The sequence below is a fragment of the Globicephala melas genome, chromosome 17, assembly GCF_963455315.2.
Source record: "Globicephala melas chromosome 17, mGloMel1.2, whole genome shotgun sequence".
Classification (NCBI taxonomy): Eukaryota; Metazoa; Chordata; class Mammalia; order Artiodactyla; family Delphinidae; genus Globicephala; species Globicephala melas.
In genome coordinates, this window is record NC_083330.1 from 3,273,564 (window position 1) to 3,295,801 (window position 22,238).

A 22,238-nucleotide genomic window follows, 5' to 3' on the forward strand; every position below is an offset into this window, starting at 1 on the left:
TGTGGATTTTATGTCAGTGACTATTCACATTACCTTTCCCAGTGGGATATTCAATTCTCGAACGGCTAATTTGCTCCAGCTAAATGGGGTGGAGGTGGGGCCCGCCGGGGGCAGGAAAGAGGAACTGTTGATGAAAACTCCTTAAATCTCATCACTTTAACTCTAGTTTTTATTTTGATAATTCAACTCAAATCCCCGAATTTCACTCTGACCTGTAGACAATCGCTGTCAAAGTCTAGTCTTGTTAATACTTTAAATATTCTTCCATCTGTGAGGCATACACAGATTTGACGTCTGCGTGTATGTAAGCATTTCAGAACTCCCGCCATGGCTTCTCAATGTTCATACCAACGCTCATCACCCTCAGGTGAGCAGGAAAACCAAGGTGGCCATTTTCTGCTTTCCTGGGACAGTGCTTCGCTGACTGCCACGACACCTTTCTAACTGACTTCCTGTATGTGTTCATTTAACACCGTGACTCTGTCCTGGAAATAGACGCTAGCAAATATTACCCTTGAGAACATTCACTTCCAGTTACTTTATAACTGGCTGGCATTTTCCAATATAAGGTTCACTATTTGGTCTCTCATATTACGTTAAGTGCACACAAGGGATGCACTCACGTGCTCTGCTCAGAACCAGCCTGCATCCCTCACCAGGGGTCCAGGAAAGAAGACAAACGTGCTCTGTACTACTGCTCAATACTAGTCCCTTAATACTTACAACCAGGCAGCCATCACTTAATTAAAACTGGACTTTAAAATCACCTTAATAGTTGGGAAAGTAGAACTTTTTAAACAAAAAGTAAAGCAAGCATCAATATCTAAATAAAAATAACAAAATGTGATACATGATTAATAACAAGAAACTTTATTGAATTAACAAATTTAAAAATGGATCACTTAATTTAAAAGTGGGACTATTTTAATTTTATTCTTATTAAATTCATTCTTTCAAAAATGCACGTTATTTTTCAAATGATAAAAGGTTACTCTGTGACCTGACGAAGTAGAGGTGGGATGGTACCAGTGGGCCAATTCCTCTATGTGGGGTCTGAACATGGACTTTTAGATGTTGTTTTCTCTATTACATCAAACTGACCTCCAGTAAGCAGTGGAGAAGAGGGAGAGAAGGGGAGTGCAAAGCAGGTACTCAGATCTCTCTATAGAGGTTTGAGAGCGCAGACGGAGCACAATGAAATGTGGACTTTGTAACAGTGGCCTTAAGATGTGCTAGACCAAGTGTGAAAATCATTTTTTCTTATTCCTAACAAAACAGATGGCACACACTTAACTGTAAGGTCCTTCCTGCAAATGAGCTGCGTTACAGCCCACGTATTAGTCTGTTCCACAACCTCATTCTTGTGTGACAGAAAGAGAGTCAGGACAGAAATGTGCTCCATTAGTCTCCATACGGAAAGGTCACAGCGTTAATGATTTATATAAACCTTAAAGTCCTTGGTCAGCACAGATTTCCAAATCAAAGTTAAGTCATGAACTGTTTATAAGAACAACACTATCCTAAAATGCTAACGTTTTCTTCCCAGTATGTCTTCCTACAAAACGAAAAAATGGTCAAAAGTTTTCATTCTTTGCCTGAGCTGGGATTTAGGAAAAGCCTACTAGACTACAACAATGTTCTGCAAAAGTAAAATACACTACAAAGTCAAACAGGTAAATAAACAACAAACCAAACTGATTTCAACAAAGTCAAGTCATGTTTCCAAAAGTAAAATCTATTACGAACAAGTAATAAACATGTACAAGAAATTACAAGAAATGAGGATCACAGTTAGTTACAAATGCAAAATAATAACTAATTATCCCAGACTTGTGAACATAATAATTAAAATCAATTTCATATGCTAGTTGAAATATTATGTACAATTTAGATAAGCTGGTCAAGTATTATCTGAATACACACCATGTTTGATAAACTTATAATTACATTACCTCTTCTCCTCTTTTAATATTTGCAGGTACATGCCAATATAGGAAAAAATGTAATTTCCATTTGCGTATTAACTGAGAAGAATAACATTTTTACTGTGTATGTTTCAGATTGTAAAAAAGTTAAGGTACATTTTCCTTTAAGAAGGAAAAAAAAAGGTAAAAATAAACTGCCAAAAGTTTAATATCAACTTACTTATAAAAATGGAAAAAAAAAGTTTTGAAGCAGATACCATACAATTATCATGTGGTCTCCTTACTGCTCTGCAACTACAGAAGGCATTTAAGGAAGGGATCCTATGTCAAAAACAGAGACTAACCCAAGGGATATATGTTACTTTAAAAATCTGATTTGCAGGAAAACTAGTTGGTTGGCCTAGTCTTAAAGCTAATTACAAAATCCATTTTCTTAATGGTCCAGGTGTTTTGCCAATTCTTCCAACTCAACAGAACTGTCAAAAAAGAAGAAATATTTTGTGAGACCTTTAAATACAGACAGTGGGGTGTATCCCTTCCCACATTTAACACAGCATACACCTTAAATTGCTGAAGAAAGAGGCATTTCTAAAAAAGATGCTGTGTTTTCCAGACATGAATAGTCACCTATATTAAGTGTTTGGCTCTTCCAACTTAGAATTACTAGGAATACATAAATAAAGAAACAGTGTAAAATATTTTCTCAAGTACCTCTCTCCTTAATTTCAGGTTAAAAAAATTAATTCCAAATTTGAACTTCTAGAGTAAGCCACCGTAGGCATCAGCTTTCTACATTAAATTGAATTTTCTTAAATCCAACAGAACTATGTCAGCACTTAAGCAGCCAATTGCCTGTATTCAATACAAACTGCAATATACCCAGTCATCATCATCATCTTTATCATCACGAGGCATCATGTAAACAAATCCAAGAGCCCTCTGGAAAAGCCAGATTTGCCCAACAGGACTGAAAAAAATGAACATCCCTCTCTTAGACCAATTAAAAAACCTGCCAACTCAGGAAGGGAGACACTGTTTCAAGCCACGAAGACACTCTCAATACCATTAATCTCCCGGCCCAGAACGAATCTTTGTAATAAAATGTGTACTGTCCTCAAGCCCAGAGAAAGTGCCGAGAGCTAAAGTCTCACACTATACTCGTGAAGGATATTCTCCCGTGTCTGCCTTTTAATTCACTTCTGTTTTCAGAAAATGTTTTAAACTACAAGAATAATTCAAAATAAGCATTAGACTAAAAAGTCTAATGTAAGTATAACTTAAAAAAGAAAAGAATCTTACACAAATTTCACAAAAGCTAATAAAAACAGCCAGCATTTTTGGTGCACCAACAATGACCAGGCACTTTAAATATACTATATCTACCACTCACCACACCCTGTAACGTGGGTCATGAGAACATCACGGTTCGGTAACACTAAGTAGCAAAGCAGTTCAAAGCCTGTTTGGCTCCAGGGAGTATCTTCCTACCGTGTGAGCCCCCCCCCCCAGTCCCACACTCCTAGTATCCCCACCTCTGTCTCAGGTATGATGTGTAATTCTTCTCTCAATTTTAAATTATATTTCTGTGGCTCACAAAAATCACTCAAGAATGAATCATTCAAATAACCTAACTTGCCTGTGCGGGGCTAATTCAAGAGAACACAGGCCGTACAAAGGAAGGCTTAGTGGAAAGCCTACGAAACCACGGCGGTGCTCATCTGGATTTCCTAAAATAAACACTAAAACCATCGGGCTGGATTTCAACAAGGCAGAGTAGTTTTTCCAGAACCAAAGTCTATAAAGACAAGCCATACACTTGTGCGGGTTTTCCGGAAGAACAAGAGTGGAAGCAGCTGACTGGATACAGTAGATACAGGACTGTGACGCTGTAATGCACAGTTAAGATTCAAACCTGTCATTTCTGCAGCAAGACGACATGAAGGTTGGCAAATTAAGTCAACCTCTTTATTTCTAGTAGGACGGCAAACAGTACGTTCCACGACAGACGCCAGCCACGGCCTTGCCCAGCACTGGGCAACGTGAGCACGTGCACACACCGGGGCATCCAGGCAGCCCCCGAAGCAGACCCGAAGAGACCAGCCCATGGAGAACCACCCCATGTAAACAGGTGAGACGGGAACCCCAGGAGGCATGTACCTTCCACCGATTTCCACACTCGTTGCAGACAACAAACGTTGTCATCGGTTCATCAGCACTCCGCGTTTGGACCTGTAGCAAAGTCGGGTGAAAAATACCACTTTTCACAATACTACAAAAAGTCCAACCTAATTAAGAACGGTACCACAGTAAAATGTATAAGAGCTCGAAACAAGCTCAGATAAGCGAAATAATGTCAAACAAACACACGTTTCCAAACTTCATTTTTCTAAGTCCTTGTCGTTTCATCTTTTATCTGTTCATCTAAAGTCACACATTATACTACTGATAAATGGCTAATAAATATGAAAATTTTTCATCAGAACTAAGAAGCACAGAAATGTTAATTAAAAGACATATCAATTTTCTCTTACAAATTAGCAAGGATGTAAAAATTACAAAAATATTTCATTATGACAAATATAAACTGCCACCAACCTTTCTAAGTTAGGCAGCAACAGAGCCTTAAATACCCGTCTTCTGTGACCTAGGAACTTGATATCTGATCTATCGTAAGATGGTAATTAGAAACACAAATAAAGATCTGTGTGCAGCTCAACATCACTAATCATTGGGGAAATGCAAATTAAAACCACAAGAAAATATCACCTCACACCTGTTAGAATGGCTATCATCAAAAAGACAAGAAAAAGCAAGTTGTCAAGGGTGTGGAGAAAAGGGAACCCTTGTGCACTGCTGGTGAGAATGTAAGTTGGTGTGGCCGCTGTGGAAAATGGTGTGGAGGTTGCTAAAAAAAATTAAAAACAGAGCTACCATACGATCCAGCAATTCTGCATCTTGGTACACAGCTGAAGGAAATGAAATCAGTATATCAAAGAGATTATCTGCACCCATGTTCTCTGCAGAATTATTCACAATAGCCAAGACATGGAAACAACCTAAATGTCCTTCAACAGATAAATGGATAAAGAAAAAATGGCATATATTCATGATGGAATATTATTCAGCCATAAAAAAGAAGGAAATCCTGCCATTTGAGACAACATGGATAAACCTGGAAGGCATTATGTTAAATGAAATATGCCAAACAGAGAGACAAATACTGTATGACATCACTTATATGTGGCATCTTAAAAAAAAAAGCTGAATTCACAGAAACAGAATAGATGGGAGGACATGGGAAGATGTAGATCAAAGGGTATAAACTTTCAGTTATAAGAAGAATAAGTTCTGAGGATCTAACATACAGCATGGGGACTATTTTGTTAGCGTAGATCTTAAGCATTCTCACCAAATGAAAAAAAAAAAAGAAAGAAAAAAATGTGAGGTGATGGATGTGTTAATTATCTTGATCTTGGTAAGCATTCCATGACATATGCGTATATCAAAGCATCATATTGTACACTTTAAATAAATACAATTATATTTGTCAATTATTTTTCAATAAAGTTGGGAGGGGAGATCTGTGTACAAGGATGTTTGAAGAGTATACTTTTATAATAACACAAACACTGGAAACAACCTGAGCATCCAACAGGGAAATAATGAGATAAGTTAGAGTCTACCCATCTGATGGAATATTATACAACTATTAAGATGTTTATAAAGGTTTAAAAAAACAAAGGAAAATGCTTACACAAAGTGAGGAAAAGTATATAAAACAGTTTACAGTATTTAGCTGCAACTAGGTTTTTAAAAAATCCACAAAATACTACAAGCACCAAAATATAGAACATTGCCCTCTCTGGACGGCAGATTAATAAGTGATTTTAAATTTCTTGTTCATACTTTTCTATATTTTCAAAATTTTCTATAAGTAGTATACTTACAGAATAACAAATAAACTAAACATTATTTTTATAAAGTGCTTAATTTTCTGTCAATCAAAAAATGCAATCCCCTCAGTCTCTCTAGTAACCGGAAACAATTAGTTGTTCTTTAAAGGAAAAATTTTGAATTTAGCGGATTACAGACATAGCACAGCCTATTTAGCAAATGAAATTAATGACAGTGAGAAAAAATTTTTTCACATATGCACATACAATCAAAACAACTATAACACAGCTCTTTTCAGTGGTTCAAGAACAAAAAGGAAAGTCAGTCACATCATATATGATGTGATAAATGAAGATAAAAGCCATCAATATGTTGCAAAAAAGGAATAAATATCTGGAAACCAGTTAAGCTAAAAGTACCCAGGCTCCGAGTGAGGGAGAGCAAAGAACTTTCCCTAAACTACATGATCCTGCCAAATAAAAAGAATTGTAGCCTGTTTATACACTAACCAATAATCCAGTGCTTTTTAGCTCTTAGAGAAAAAACATGGCCATTTTATTAAATTCTATAATATTCCATCAATTTCGGTTTGTACAGCTTTCACAGTAACAATTCCTATGGAAGTGTAACTATTTCAACTTATTTTCAATTAACTGGAATCTGCTAGTATTAAGAATGCACTGTTATACTTAAGAGATACCTCCTCTCAAAAAATACCAAAATACTGGTAATTATCTTTACTACTTGTTTTAAAATAGGAGTTGCAAGCATTCTTAGTATGAAAATAAGACTCTATAAACAATCACAAACCTGTGTGTAAGTGCAGTTCTTCTTCTTGCATTTGCCACATGTGAACAAGTCCGTCTGGGTCCCACCTGTCTTGGCCATCTGATGCTCTCTGATGGCTTCTTTGGTCAAGTTTTTCCGCATCTCTTTGAGCTCATCACTGGCCATCTCCTGTTCGGAAGGTGGCAATACCACTCAGTTACGGGCATCTTCTATACATATGCGGAATGCTTTTTACACTCCCTTAGTTTAACACTAACAAGATCAAAATCAACTTTTAAAGTCTTAAAAAGTGAAAAATTAATATTTTTCCTCAAAGAACTCATAAGAGTTTGCTTACTCTTAAAATTTTTTCAAATACTTATAAGTCTGCATGTGAAAACTGGATTTAATTACTGTTCAAAGGCTTATAAACAATGTAAACCTGTAGCAATGAGCACGTCTCGTATCCAGACTATGGTCTCTACTATTGCACCCACCCACCCCCACTACCGACAAAGGAACCAGAGGCCTCTGGAGGAATGTCTCGTTCCAGTTCTGAGTCAAGAAAAGCAGAAGATAAGTCAGAGTCATCTTGTGCCAGAAAGCACGGAAACTACCTGATTACTTTGAGTGAGTCACACGGACAGAGGAGCTACATGCAGGACCTCCCACTGGCCAGAGAGGATGATTTCTTCAGCCAACAATATGAATTACGGAAAAGACCAATCCCCACTGGATAAATAAGAAGTCACAAGTCCGTGACGACACTTAAAAAAAGAGAGCACAAACGTTTGCAAGAATGGCAACAAAAGCCCCCACTGGCAGTTAGTAGGGCGCCAACTCCTCCTTCTGATAACTGTTAACCAAAAGGAAAGAATTACACATTCACCCTGCCTTTCCTGTTCTAACCAACAGTGTAACCAAGAGCCTTCAACTCAGGGAAAGTGCTTATCAAAGAAATCTAGCTAATAAATGTGAAAGCAATGACACAATTTTAGAAATCTCTATTTTGCAACCCCTAATGAAATCACCAATTCAGTGGATGAACACACAGATGAAAGGCTGATGGAGAACTTTACAACGGAGGGATCAGACTGTCAGTACACAAACCCCTGATCAATTTCCGCACCCTAAGAGTCGAGCAACAAAACGTGTCTCCTGATGTGATGCAATATGAAATAAGAAGGACCACTGATGAAATATTTATGCAGGAAAAGTTAAACCTGCATGTAACCAAGCCTATAGAACTAGCTTCCAGTTCATAGAAAATGAAGGGGACAGAAAAGTTAAATAACATCATGAGGAAGAAACAGGCAATTCATACTGTGAGATATACAAGAGAAAAACTGGTCTCTTCAACAGGTCAATGTTATGAAAAAAAGGGGGCACGAGCAGGAGAAGAAAATGCTTTAGATTTAAATATGTACACACAAAATCTTAAGAGACCAAACTTAAGGTAACATCTAGACTTTGGATCCTGATACAAAATAAATGAACAATCGAACATAATATGAACATGAACTAGATATCAGATATACCAAGGAATTATCATTAGATTTGTTACATGTCATGATGCCAATGTAGTTACATAAGAAAAGTATCATATTTTTAAAGATATCTCTCAAGGATAGAAAGGTAAAAGGATATAATGTCTGGAATTTGCTTGAAAATAATTCAGGGGAGGGCTTCCCTGATGGCGCAGTGGTTGAGAATCCACCTGCCAAAGCAGGAGACATGGGTTCGAGCCCTGGTCCAGGAAGATCCCACATGCCGCGGAGCAACTAAGCCCATGCGCCACAACTACTGAGCCTGTACTCTAGAGCCCATGAGTCACAACTACTGAGCCCGTGTGCCACAACTACTGAAGCCTGCGTGCCTAGAACCCGTGCTCTGCAGCAAGAGAAGCCACAACAATGAGAAGCCCGCGCACCGCAATGAAGAGTAGCCCCTGCTCTCCCCAACTAGAGAAAGCCTGCGCAGAAACGAAGACCCATCATAGCCAAAAATAAATAAATTTATTAAAAATAAATAAATAAATCCTGGATGTCATTTCTAAAAAAATAGTGATAATAATAATTCAGGGGAAAAGAAAGAAAACAAAAAAAGGGATAGATGAAGAAGGTGACTAGTTATTGAAAATACTTGAACCTTAGGTGATGGATATATAGGATTTCATTATACTTTGTTCTCTACTTTGTGACAGTTTTAAATTATTTTAATGAGGTTTTAAAAAATGAATTTTAAAAATATAACATTTTTATTAGCTATACAGAAAGACAAATTCACTGTCTTGGATGCTTAGTCAGATAGTGAGACTGCAGACACACTGCAGCTATTATCTATGAACAGCTACATCTATAAATAGCAGACAATGAATTCCATTTTCTCCACCATTTTCTAAATAAATATAAGGAATAGTCAATAAGATATAACCAACTTTACAGTATTTAACCATGAAAAGAGCTTAGAGGTTACAAAGTCTGTTTGCAATTAGAGATTCGACTCTTTGATTCTAAATGGATCTACAATAAGTAAAAAATACTTTTGTTTTTAGACAATAATTTATTAAGGCAATCACCCAAAGATCACGGCACAGTTGTGAAAGGAACAAAATACTGAGGCCAACAGATTCAATCACCTTAAGTATTTGTCTGGTATACTGTATATATAAGTATATTAGAATAGCTAATAACAGTTTATTAATATGTAGTATTTATACAGTACTTTATGATTTAAATAGACTTTACACTTGATATTATGGAATACTGTCATAGAAATGTACAAATATACTCACCTCTGCCGTCATTCTAGCAAACAAGTCAGGAGGAATATTCCCACACAGCACATTTTTCCTTAAATTTGGATTCTTAGCATCCTTAAGATTTGATATCCTACTTCGTACTCTATTTTTGTATTTCATGTCCGTATTCCTTATTTCTTGATAGATAGGTACTAGGCCATTAAGGAAAAAAAGGTTAAGTTATAAAGGTAAGATAACTTTTTCCTATTCTGCCGCAATAAGAATTCCTGAAATTTCTAAGCAGTGTTTCCAATTTAGATTAAGTTAACAATAAGGCACTGTTTCTGCCTGATTTCTTGATCTGTAACTGGCAAAAAATAGTGATCATACTTTTATGCTATGAATGAGCAATACTTTCTCAATGTTTAATGCCAAGCAAGACACAAAGTAAAAGGGTTTCAAAAGGTAACTCAGATATGCAATCTGAGTGAGAAAACTTGAGAATAAGAGCTTGAACTTACACATGCTTTCCCTTGCCCAAATCTGCATTCTACCAAGGATCCTAAGAGTCTCAAGAAGACTACACAGGGACTTCCCCGGTTGGCACAGTGGTTAAGAATCTGCCTGCCAAGTCAGGGGACATGGGTTCGATCCCTGGCCCAGGAAGATCCCACATGCCGCGGAGCAACTAAGCCCGTGAGCCACAACTACTGCACCTGCGCTCTAGAGCCCACAAGCCACAACTACTGAGCCCGTGTGCCACAACTACTGAAGCCTGCATGCCTAGACCCCGTGCTCCGCAACAAGAGAAGCCACCGCAATGAGAAGCCCACGCACTGCAACGAAGAGTAGCCCCCGCTCACCGCAACTAGAGAAAGCCCATGTGCAGCAGTGAAGACCCAACGCAGTCAAAAATAAATAAATAAGTGCTTCCCTGGCGGCACAGTGGTTAAGAATCCGCCTGCCAAGTCAGGGGACACAGATTCGATCCCTGGCCCGGGAAGATCCCATATGTCACGGAGCAACTAAGCCCGTGAGCCACAACTAGAGCCTGTGCTCTAGAGCCCGCGAGCCACAACTACTGAAGCCCACGCCTAGAGCCCATGCTCCGCACCAAGAGAAGCCACTGTAATGAGAAGCCTGTGCACCGCAACGAAGACCCAACACAGCCAAAAATAAAAACAAATAAATAAATTTATTTAAAAAATCAAATCAAATCAAAAAAAAAGAAAAGGCTACACAGCACCCTGGAGGGCCTTCTGAGAGAAAATCTTTCACAGTAGCCCTGAGGGATCATTTCCTCCTTGGCTCAGCAAGAAGCTAGTTTAGCGGGTGGCTTTCTCAAGAGAACAGGCAACAGCAGGGGCCCAGCTCCAGAGCAGCTCCCTTTCTAACAAGGCCATTTCCTCAACCAGGACAGTCCCACAGTCACACTGTCACCTAGATGTTCCCTGTTCTCTGGACCCACGTGCAAGACCCCTCCCTCTCCCAGAGCCCTTCCCAAGGCCCCCAGCATGAACACACTCCTGTCCAGGATAATGAGCTCAGGGGATTGTATACACTTTGCTGAGTACCCCCAAAGATGAAACCCTACTTCCCATTTACTAGCATGTGTGTTTTCCATGCCCTTCTGCACAACTTCAATTGAGATGCTACGTTCTCAATTTGCAAGGCAGAAAAATAAAAATACTATCAGTACTATGTGTTTTACTTTTGAATGACAGGAAAACAAGAATAATAAAATGACACGGATAGCCCTCCCCTTTCCCATCAAAACAATCAAGATAGAAACTGAAGAATAAAACTTTGAATTCTTTACAGGAAGAAAAAATAATCTAGCGGATTTCTTAAAACAATTATGAATATACACGCAAAGGATATCTTCCTCGATTTGAGATCCTAATTCTTCCTCGTCAGCTCCAATAGCGATGTAGTCATCTAAACACAGGCACAGAGAATTGTCATGAAAAAGTGATTATAACACATTAAAAGAAAATTTCAATACAGGGTCAGTTAAACTGTATTCCTATTTCTTCAACCCCACTTGCCCTGTACAAAGAATCCTTTCAGTTTAGTTTCATTAGAGTCTTGCGTCTCTACTACCCACTATGCTCCTCCTCTGGATTCACCTAATGTCCAAAGGGCTCCTGCATGGATGACTCCTTATCCCTCAGGAGTGGGGAAGTAATGCATCCAGCAGGCAACTCCTCACTTCACAACTCCATAAATTCTCGTTGCTCCAGCAGAGAGTAGAGAAAGTTATAAAGAACTGTCTTGTCTCCTGTGACTCAGGCTTCAATGCCAAGAAACCATTCATTTCATCTGCCAGTCACATATATGGACAAAATCAGAAGACTCCTATGCAAATATTCAAAGGGATAGAAGGAAATAAAAAGAAACTAGGAAGAAAAAGAAAAAATATATAAAGAGACAGTAAAGGAATCAGAGTAGAAAGGGCAGAATAAGGAGAAAACTAGGTCATACTAACTGTGGTTCAGTACAATAGAAAAGAGAAGGGATGAATTTGTATAGGAGGGTAAATATTTCTATACATGAAACTTCTAAAAGCAAAATTTTACATAAGAATGAGTACCTCCAAGTTAAATTAAAGCTCCCATATACAACTCAAGCTCTCTTTTCCACTTTAAAAAAAGTAGGAAATGAAATTCTGAACATAAAACTTACTATATGTCATACTAACATTTAACAATGGGACCCAAATACAGTATTGTTAACTCCCAATCTTGAGGGTAGAGTACTTAGTTTGCAGATTAAACGTGAGGAGAAAAAAGACTGCGAAGAAAAGCTTAAATTACTACAAGTCAGGGGAAACATCCACATATTAGAAGGAACCTATTTCTCAGAAATACACAGTAATAAGCAGAGGTCCAGTTTGCACCCTCCTCTCTGCCATCAGTAACCCCCATCACAGCAGGCCCTCCCTGAGCTGGGCACTGGCAAGCAGCTATCATCAGGATCCCACCGGGAGGACAGAAACAAGGAGGTGGACAGGGCGGCAGTGGCAGCCGTCAAATGACTGACCACCGAAACTCACGAGACGTACGCGAAACTCACCTCCCGTTCGGAGAGCCGCAGCAAGCATCTCCCTACACTTTAACCGCACAGAATCAGAAGTGCTTGGTGCCCGAGGAAAAGACGAAACGTAAGTGTCTCGGGCATTTGTCTCATCCTTTCTGCTGCTTACGTTGCCACTGGAGCTACTGAAGTACACGTACACGCACACACACACACCAAAAAGAAGTCAGGAAAACTCTCTTAAAGTGAACATCGTTACTATCACTCTCTAAAAACAAAAATTTGGGGCATAAATATATGAAACTGTATTTCAGTGACTTACATGAAAAAAAATTGCCTGCATATAGATTAAAAAGTTAAAATTTTAGTAAAGATGACACAAATCTCATGTCTTTTATTTTTTTAACCTTGATCATCCTTTTAAACATTAAACAATATTTTTCATATAGAAAATACACATTACAGCTCAATACAACAACTGCAAAGCAAGGATCTTGGTTATGACAGGGGTAAAGGGATGGCACCAGAGAATATGACCGCTCTCGACCAAAAACAGAGGGGAAAATGCTTGAAAAACCCTGTTGCAACTAGACAACCAGGGAGGTTTACACATACAACACCCACTTTAGGATAAAAACCACGTGTAGTGAGAAGTAGTTGTGAAAATACAACAATGTCTCTTAATTTCTCCCCAGAAACATCAATTCAATCAGGACAGTTGAGCAATGTTTCCAGTCAGCCTAATCATTTCCACTACTTCTGATTAACTTCCTACATTAGATTCTTAGCAAAATACCTTGCTGACTGGTTTCAGCTAACTTTATCCCAGTGCAGATTTCTGCCACAAACCTTTCCAGATGAAGCCAGCCTTCCACCCCACGGATGTGAGTGGCTGCGCTCACAGACAGCCCATGCAGGCAGGGCGGCCGCTCTGCAGGCCTTCAGAGTCCTGCTGCCCGTCTCCCAGAGTGCCGTCTACACACAGGTCTGTGTCTGCGGCCACCAGCCCGAGCTTCTCACGGGCAAAGGTGAGCATTCACTCAGTTCACTCCTCTCTGTGCCCCGGGGCACAGCACCCAGCTTTCAGCGCACACCAATGAGCACGCCCTGTTTACAAACGCCACTCTCGGCTCCTTCAAGGACGAGCTCACTCTGTGCCCGTGGCCCAACGCCTCGCTCGCCCCTGGGAGCTGCCAGGAGGACGATGGGCCTTCTCCCCTCACGTCACCACCTCTGGCGCCACTTCTGACATTCTAAGCAGCTAACTGCACCACTTTCTCCTTAAATCCTTACACCAAGGCGTAAAACCCTCCTCACCTGCAACTCACTTAGATCTAACCTTCTATCTTCCTTTAGATGATACCTCAGACTCATTTCTCCAATATTTTACAATTTTTCTTCACTGTTTGAATGAGTGAGAGTGTGTGTATGTGTGTCTGTGTGTGTGTGTCTGTGTGTGTGTGTGTGTATGGAGATACCAATCACTTACCTCGTCAGACTTTGTACAAAATAATCCTATGCTTTTGTAGAAAGGCTCTATCCCTAAACTTCAATTACTTAAAACTGATGAAAATATACTAAGAACTTACTCCTCCTTCAATGTCTATTTAAAATATTTGTCTATACCTTTATATATTATATTCCAGGCATTAAATCATTCATTACTTTGAATGTAACACAACTGAAAGCATGTGTTAAACAATCCATAAATTATGGCCTGTACTTTTCAAAAATATCAAGGTCATGAAAGACAATGACAGACTGAAGCATTACTCTAGATTAAAGGAGCCAGATATGATAACCAAATGCAATGTGACCCGAGATGATATTTTGGGAAATTATTTTTCCTTTGCAACAAAAGATATTATTGGGACGCATGGTAAAATATGAACAAGGTCTGCAGATCAGGAAAAAGTATCAGATTAATGTTAATGTTCAGATATTGATATCTGTATTGTGGCTATCTGTGAGAAAATGTCCTTGTTCTTAGAAAAGACACATTGATGTATTTAGCATTTAGGGGTATAAAGGGCATAATGTCTGTAAATTATTCTTGTCTGGTTCAAAATAAAACTCGTGTGTATATTCATTTATACACACATATGCAAATACATATATAAATATCACTGGGGCAATTTGGGAGTTCTCTGCACTATTCATACCATTTTCTAAAAGCCCAAAATTATCTCAAAATAGTTAGAAAAAAACTGAATAAACTTTATTAACAACTGGTGTTTAACTCTATCTTTAGCTTACCTTTTTTATCATCAAGTTAGTTAGTACTTCTACATAAAAAAACAGTGTAGGGGATATTAATCACAGTTGATTAATAAAAAATGAGGAGTACGTTATCAATCTGGGGAAAATATTGAGAAGTAAATGGAGTTAAAGTAGGTGGCCTAAAATGTGCGTGTGTGAGAATCACCTGAAGGGCTTGTTAAAACACGTGGCTGGCACCACCACCAGAAACCCTGGTTCTGTAATTCCAGGGTAGAGCCCAAGAATCTGCTTTTCACAAAGCTGCCAGGTTTGCTCCTGGGGACCACCCTTTGAGAAGTACTGCTCTAAGTCAAAGTCAAGCCTCCCAAGAACAGAGGGTATGTATTTAATCTACTGAATAATAGGCACATCCCTGATCACGTCAGCATGGGGACACAGCACAGTTCACTGCATGTCACAGGAAAGAATAAATGCAAAGGCCTCTTAAGTGGCAAAGGAATAACTTGAACTCTTCATTACTGAACACGTTTTAAGTTCTTACAACAAACAGCTAAATTGGGAAGGAAAACAGAACCATGAAGAGGAGAAACAGATTCAGGGACAAAAATATCTAAAACAGAAATGTGGCAAATAAAGGAAGTAACCACATGAACCCTAGTCACCTAGTCAGTCCCCCCACTACCACCTCTCCCAGTGCCACCCCAGGGCCCATCCAACTACACTCGCCAAGTGCAATGTAAATCATTTCTCTTTTACGTAGTATCTTCTAATTCTCTTTTAAATTTCCAAGAAATCTTATAAGAAATCTTAGATATCTGGCTATATACATTTATACTGATTCCGTGTGATTGGAAAAAAGAAGGAGTACAGACATGGGATCAGAAGACCATGGAGGAAGTGACGGTCAAATAAAACTATGACCTTCAACATAAATGAGTTTCCATAAAGTGAAATACCTTTCTTCTCTTGCTTCAGGGCTATTCTGTGATGTAACTGCAGTATCTTTTTTCTTTTCTTCAGAGTCTTTATCTGTTGATGGTCCATCTGAAAATTTATGAAATTCCTAAGTTGTTAGCACTTGTTTAAACAAGACAAAACAAAACATGGGACTGCTACATGTTATCAAGCTATTTATGCAACCAAAAAAACCCCCACTAAAATCCTAAGTTTTTAACAAGTAAATGAAGTTTATGCAAGCTATTCTATTAGCATATGTACATGGGTGCTCAGTCGGCATTCCCAAATAAACTCCTTCATTTGGTGGGAACCATAAATTCATACGCCAGTGGTAACAAAAGGGAGAAAAGTATTCAGAACAAGGGAAGGAAGGAATATGGCAAAACATTAGCACTGTCATTTAAAATACTGAAAGTGCAAAGCATATACAGCTATATCGTTTTGATAATTTTTCATGAAGTCAAAAAATTTGAGGTGGTACTCAAAATACAAATAAATATTTCAGGGATAGTAAACAAAGAACATTTTCATAGAATACACTTCAGGATTATTAGTTAGGCCTACCCAGCACCTCCTCTACCTTAAAGAATCTGTAAACTAATACAGATTATTAATACTAATAGAGCACAAGCTTTAAGACTTAAGGAAGTGAGCAATTAGGCATGGGGAAATAAAGTTCGTAAAATAGGCTGGGTCAAGGCAATACTTCAGCACTGAAAAGAAACATTCATGTTTAAATCAACCAAAACAGCCTTGAAGCCAGGTTCAGAAAATGTTTGGATCTACTGTGTAACCCACTTTGATCTACATTTTGATCCCTACATGAGCTACATAAATAAGAACTACATAAATAATTCCATTCTCCACATCCCTCTGTATAGAATACAGAAGAACAAACATCCAACTGTGTGGCAGGACCACCTAGGCAACTCTAAGCATGCCCTCGTGCTCAAGCTCCCATCCCAAACCATTCCATCCAAATCTCTGGCAGTGAGGCATGAGCGTCACCAGATGACCTAATACACCAACCCGGATGACACTGACTGACCGAGAATGGTCCCAATCGCAATTCTAGAACTTCACTTGTAAATGTTAGGGTGACCAAACCTGAAACACAATTCAAGTCCCTATGACACACGTCAGTTCTCACACACCAATTTTATTGCCCCCTTTATTCTATAATTCCCCTGGAAGGCCTAAACACACTACAGTATTGTGAGGTAGAAAACAAAGATCAATAATGACATTACAGAATATAGCAAGGACTAAGACGTATTCCCAAAGTAACAGGTAGAAAGCTTCGGAAAGGTGATATAACCAGGCGATACTGTCTAACAAGCGTCCAGTGATGGTGGGGGAGCAGTAAAGCAGCTCTAGTGCAGTGTGTACTGGGGCAGTCCTCTGAGAAGGCAGGGCAGTAGAGGTATGACCAGTCTTAAAAACATTCCTACTCTGTGAACAGAGTGCCGTGGGTAATAGAGCAGAACCCCGGGGAAGTGCTCCAGCGCTGGGCTCAGACTGTCTGCAGATCACATCCCACCCTGGCTACTCACTACCAATCCAGCTGCGCACATGGTGCCTAATCTCTCAGTGCCTCGGCTGCCTCATCACAAAACACGGGTTACAATAGCACCGAGCACACCGGATCGTCAGGAGAACTAAACGCACTAATACAGGTCAATGCTTGGCATATCTTTTTTTTTTTTTTTTTTTGCAGTATGCGGGCCTCTCACTGTTGTGGCCTCTCCCGTTGCGGAGCACAGGCTCCGGACGTGCAGGCTCAGCGGCCATGACTCACGGGCCCAGCCGCTCTGCGGCATGTGGGATCTTCCCAGACCGGGGCACGAACCCGTGTCCCCTGCATCGGCAGGTGGACTCTCAACTACTGCGCCACCAGGGAAGCCCAATGCTTGGCATATCTTAAGTATTCAAAACTGTGCTACCTGGAAGCAGCAGATCTTCCAGAAATCTAGCTAACAATCTAAAGAAAAAGTTTTAAGCAGAGAGAGATTCATCACCCAGTAGATTATTCTGAAGCCAATAAAAATGAGCTATGATGATGGAAAAATACAAAAAAATTCCACTAAAAAGACAATATAGGGCTTCCCTAGTGGCGCAGTGGTTGAGCATCCGCCTGACGATGCAGGGGACACGGGTTCGTGCCCCGGTCTGGGAAGATCCCACATGCCGCGGAGCGGCTGGGCCCGTGAGCCATGGCCACTGAGCCTGCGCGTCCGGAGCCTGTGCTCCGCAACGGGAGAAGCCACAACAGTGAGAGGCCCGCGTACCGCAAAAAAAAAAAGACAATATAAGTATACAGAGCATAAGTAAAATTACAGTTGAAGCAAAATTCATGTACCAGGAGGAAAAAGAGGAGAAAATACAAGATATTAACTGACAGTTGTATTTAGAGAGAGATTTAGTAAGGATGATTTTTCCCTCCTCCAACTCTCCAAATTTTATTTAATGAACATGTAAATCTTTTAGGATAAATAAAAACATTTTTATAGAAGAACTTGTACTGATATTAGATACCTCCAATAAGTATACAAGAGTAAAACTTCTTTAAGATTAAATGAACATAACTGCAATGTCCACTCTTTTCTCCCACAAAACGTAAACCATTCTTTCCAGAAATAAAAATGTACATATATGGTCCTTAATCAACTTTCTGTTGCTAATTTTAATTACTTTAGAATGTGGAATTAATTTAAAATTTAAATGAAATATAGAGTTTCAGTGTGTCTTTAAAGATCAGCCTTTTTAAAAAAGCTTTTTATTCGGAAAGAACTCAACAATTGCACAGATGTTATAAGAAAGTATTACAAACAGCTTTACTCAGACCGCCCCCCCAACTGTTTAACATTTTGGTACACTTCCTTCCTCACTCATTCATCCCCCAGCCCCCGGCATGCACATACACACGCATGTGCAGACACATACACACTCACACGCACCACTGTGTGCACAAAGACACATCTCTTTTGAACCACTGGAAAATGAGTAGCAGATACTATGCTCCCTTATCCCTGAATACTTCACTATGAATTCCCTAAGAATAAAGAAATTCATGTATATAACCACAGTAAGTAGATCCAGCAATGATACAAGATTGTTTACCTACCCACTGACCTTATAAAATTCCGCCAATTATCCCAATAATGATCTTTATAGCAATGTTTCCTTCTGGTTAGGAATCCAATACAGGATCATATATTACATTAGTTTTCTTAAGATAAGACTTTCTAAATTTTATAGGCTTTACAATTTTTGGTTCCTAGTTTCCAAGTTCTTGTAAGTAACAAGTCTTTTATTATTACTATTGCTGTCTATGAAATTTTAAAAGCTTCGCTTTTTCTATTTTCTCTTCCATATAAGGCTGATAACTGCTAGGGAAATGGCTCATTCCAGGGCTGGGTTAGATAAGCCCAACATATTTTGTGATGCCAGAATGTCAGAGAGATTAAAAAAAAAAAAAAAACACACAACTGAAGGGAGCTTGTCAAAGGGACACAGGAACCAGTTTGAAGGGGTGCCCACTGGTCAAAGCTGGGACAATATAAATACCAAAATAAATATGAACAGTAATGGATTATAATCCATTATATAGAATAAGAATCCACGTGCCCACACTAATAATAGAAAAAGAACTGGGAGGTAAAAGGAGGGTTCTTTCTTATAGAATGATAACGTATAAATACTGAAGAAGTAGAAAAGCTAGAAAATCATAACTTTGCAACTGTCACTGTAAAGGGTGGTTTCGGCAACAATCGGTGGGTACTAACTGGGGCGGGGGCGGGGGGGGGGCCCGATGGGGAACAAGATGGTTTCAGGGTCTTAAAGTGACCACCACAGAACTCCTACTAGATACAAGAGGAAAAATCATAAACGATGCAGTGCACACCTCGGCTGGGTCTCAACCTTAACACCACCCTGCCTCTGCACGTGATACCTGGGAAAGACACAACACACGTATGCAGTACCTCAACTGTGGATGTGCAACCAGATCTAGTCATGAGAAAATGCCAGATAAACCCCAAATAAGGACATGTTATTAAAAACAAAGCAGGGAATTCGCTGGCGGTCCAGTGGTTAGGACTCCGCAATTTCACTGCCATGGGCTCGGGTTCAATCCCTGGTCAGGGAACTAAGATCCCACAAGCTGCGCTGTGCAGCCCCAAAAAACAAAACAAAGAAACAAAAACCCACACACAACAACAAAGGGGGGAGGGGGGAGGGGCATGCGTTCTTCAAAAGTCAATGTACTAAAAGAACTATTCCACATTGGCAGACTAGATTACATGGTCCTGGACTGGGTCCTGTTCTGGAGGAGAGAAAAGCTGGAAGGATCATTACTGGGACAACTGACAAAACTGCAACATGCACTGCAGAGTAACGTACTGCACCAATGTTAAATTTCCTGAATTTCCTGTATTATGATTACATAAGAAAATAAACTTGTTCCAAGAACACACACACTTAAGTATTAAAGAGTAAATAAAGCATGACAGAGGCAACCTATTCACAAATGGTTCAGAAAAAATATGTGTGTGAGAGAGTATATACATACAGAGGAGAGAGAATATGACAGAACAAATATGGCAAATGTTAAAAATTAATGATCTAGAAAAAGGACACGTTGAGTTATTTTTATTATTCTTGCAAATTTTCTGTAAGTTAGAAAACTATTTCAAAAACCTTTTCCATAAGTGTCACACCTTCCCCCCGGAGGAAAACTTTCTTCTTAAAGAGGCAATTCAGTTGTAAATGTTGAAAAACAAGAAAGCTAAATCTGACTAGTTTAAAAAGTAGAACCCTCAAGGAAGTCAGACTAAAGCCGCCTCCCGTATTATAAGGCACTGATTTCAAAACATCTATATTCATTAAGAGAAAAAAAATACAACAACCCAATGTCTGAAGAAACCAGAACATCATAAATATATGTAATGGAAGATTGATTATACCTAATAACTTTTTCCAGGATTTGATGAGGGACTTTGCTAAAGATGTAACTTCTTCATCTGTGCTCTGCTTGCGAATAGCATTCACTGACATTCCGATTCTTGTGGACTGCAAGGCAATGACAAAAAAATACGTATAAGCGATTTTATTTCAGGCAATTCATTGTTTCCTTTTCTTCTTTCCCAGATGCCTGTGTCCATTTTAGAACAGAAAAAAAATCAATTATCTGAATTCTTTTAGTGGTAGACTGTAGACTTAAGACACAGACGTCTTCAAATCAAACATTAGATGCATCAAGGTTCTCATCACTGAGACCTGCAAGCATGTAACCTGCTACTAAAGTAAGGCTGGTTAACTAGCACAATGAAATCAGTCTTTCCCACAAGAGAAGAACAGAAGATAAAGTGTCTGTGTTTGTACACAAGGCAGGCTGATGCAACCACGGCTAACACACGCACTTTGCTTCTCTACATTCTCCTACAGATTACTCTGTACACCGCCTGTTGCAACTTGTAAGGACACCCAAACAAATACCACCACCCACAGAGGTTTAAACACCAGCACATAATCACAGATATTAAGAATGGATGTCACAGAACACAGATAATTTGACTGTGGCGACACTACATGCCCAGGGTTATGCTGGGAGCGTCCATATTCATTACCCTTCCTAACAGCCCTTTAAAGTCGAGATCATTATCCCTATTTTTAAAGATGAACAGACTAGAAGTATCAATAAATAACTGCCCAGCATCACACCACTACTAACTGGCAAAACTGGATTTTAATCCAGGTCTGTTACCTCCAAAGTCCATGCTCTTTCCAACACATCAACGGTTTTCAAATTGTGCTTAAAGAACACAAAGGCAATGACAGGCCAATTATGGATGATAAATTAAAAATGGTAAATTTAGTAAGTTCAGGTTGTCAGTAGACAATCTTTCAAAATATGGATATGGAAGAACAAAATAACAAAAGGAATTGTGAGAAAATAAAAAGAGAAGGGAACTCCTGCTATAAACTTTAAGGCCGAGAAATAAATGGGTCCTTAAGATTTCCTTTTAAATTATTCAAAGTACTCAACAAAGAGAATCGGGACAGTTGCTCAAGAGTCTAGAATATGTGTCTGGCTGGAGTGCCCTGTGTTCTCTCTTGGAGAGCTGAGCAAGGCGGATGAAGGTGCCACAGCAGAGAGACACAGGGGACTCATGACCCTAAAACTCCAAGATGATTTGAGATTAGTGTTTTGGGGATTTTTTTCCCACAGAAAGTGGCTTCTTTCTGGTAGAAAATAATACGTTCTTAGAACTCTTTTCAGTGAAGAAAAGACTTTTAGAACTTTAGAATGCTTTAGAACTTCTCTAAAGCACTACTTTGTTAGCTGGTGTAGCAGGCACTTCAATGTAGAAAACCTTCCAGAGGCAGGTGCCTGGGCGGGCGGCACAGCTCAGTCTCGTCGTCTCCGAGCCGCCCCACAGGATGCTGCTAACGTGCTGACTGCTACCGCCCCGATGCCTGTGGCGCCCCTCCTTCCCCAGCGCCTGACCCCCGCCTAGAAGAAAACCCAATTTTGGCATGAGTGGAGGAAATAACTTGAGTCACTAATACAGTTCTGGAGCTTGGGATCAACACGGATTGGCAAAGAAAATGGGACTTTAGGAGGTGGTCAGAGGCGAGCAAAGGTATAAGATTATGAACAAACCGTGTACTGTAGAGTGACTGCTTTTTAATTATCA

General features: G+C 39.4%; 1 protein-coding gene across 1 annotated transcript in view; it reads right to left on the minus strand.

The window, feature by feature from the left end:
- Nucleotides 1-849: 849 nt before the first annotated feature.
- TCEA1 (transcription elongation factor A1) overlaps nucleotides 850-22,238 on the minus strand; it is a 33,081-nt gene continuing 11,692 nt past the window's right edge. Inside the window, exons 3-10 of the mRNA XM_030859755.2 lie at nucleotides 20,505-20,610; nucleotides 15,540-15,627; nucleotides 12,403-12,548; nucleotides 11,209-11,265; nucleotides 9,382-9,536; nucleotides 6,630-6,776; nucleotides 4,083-4,154; nucleotides 850-2,401 (exon numbers count right to left, since the gene is read on the minus strand). Of these exons, the coding sequence (XP_030715615.1) occupies nucleotides 2,393-2,401; nucleotides 4,083-4,154; nucleotides 6,630-6,776; nucleotides 9,382-9,536; nucleotides 11,209-11,265; nucleotides 12,403-12,548; nucleotides 15,540-15,627; nucleotides 20,505-20,610 (780 nt within the window). The 3' untranslated portion in view covers nucleotides 850-2,392. The remainder of the gene's footprint in view (nucleotides 2,402-4,082; nucleotides 4,155-6,629; nucleotides 6,777-9,381; nucleotides 9,537-11,208; nucleotides 11,266-12,402; nucleotides 12,549-15,539; nucleotides 15,628-20,504; nucleotides 20,611-22,238) is intronic.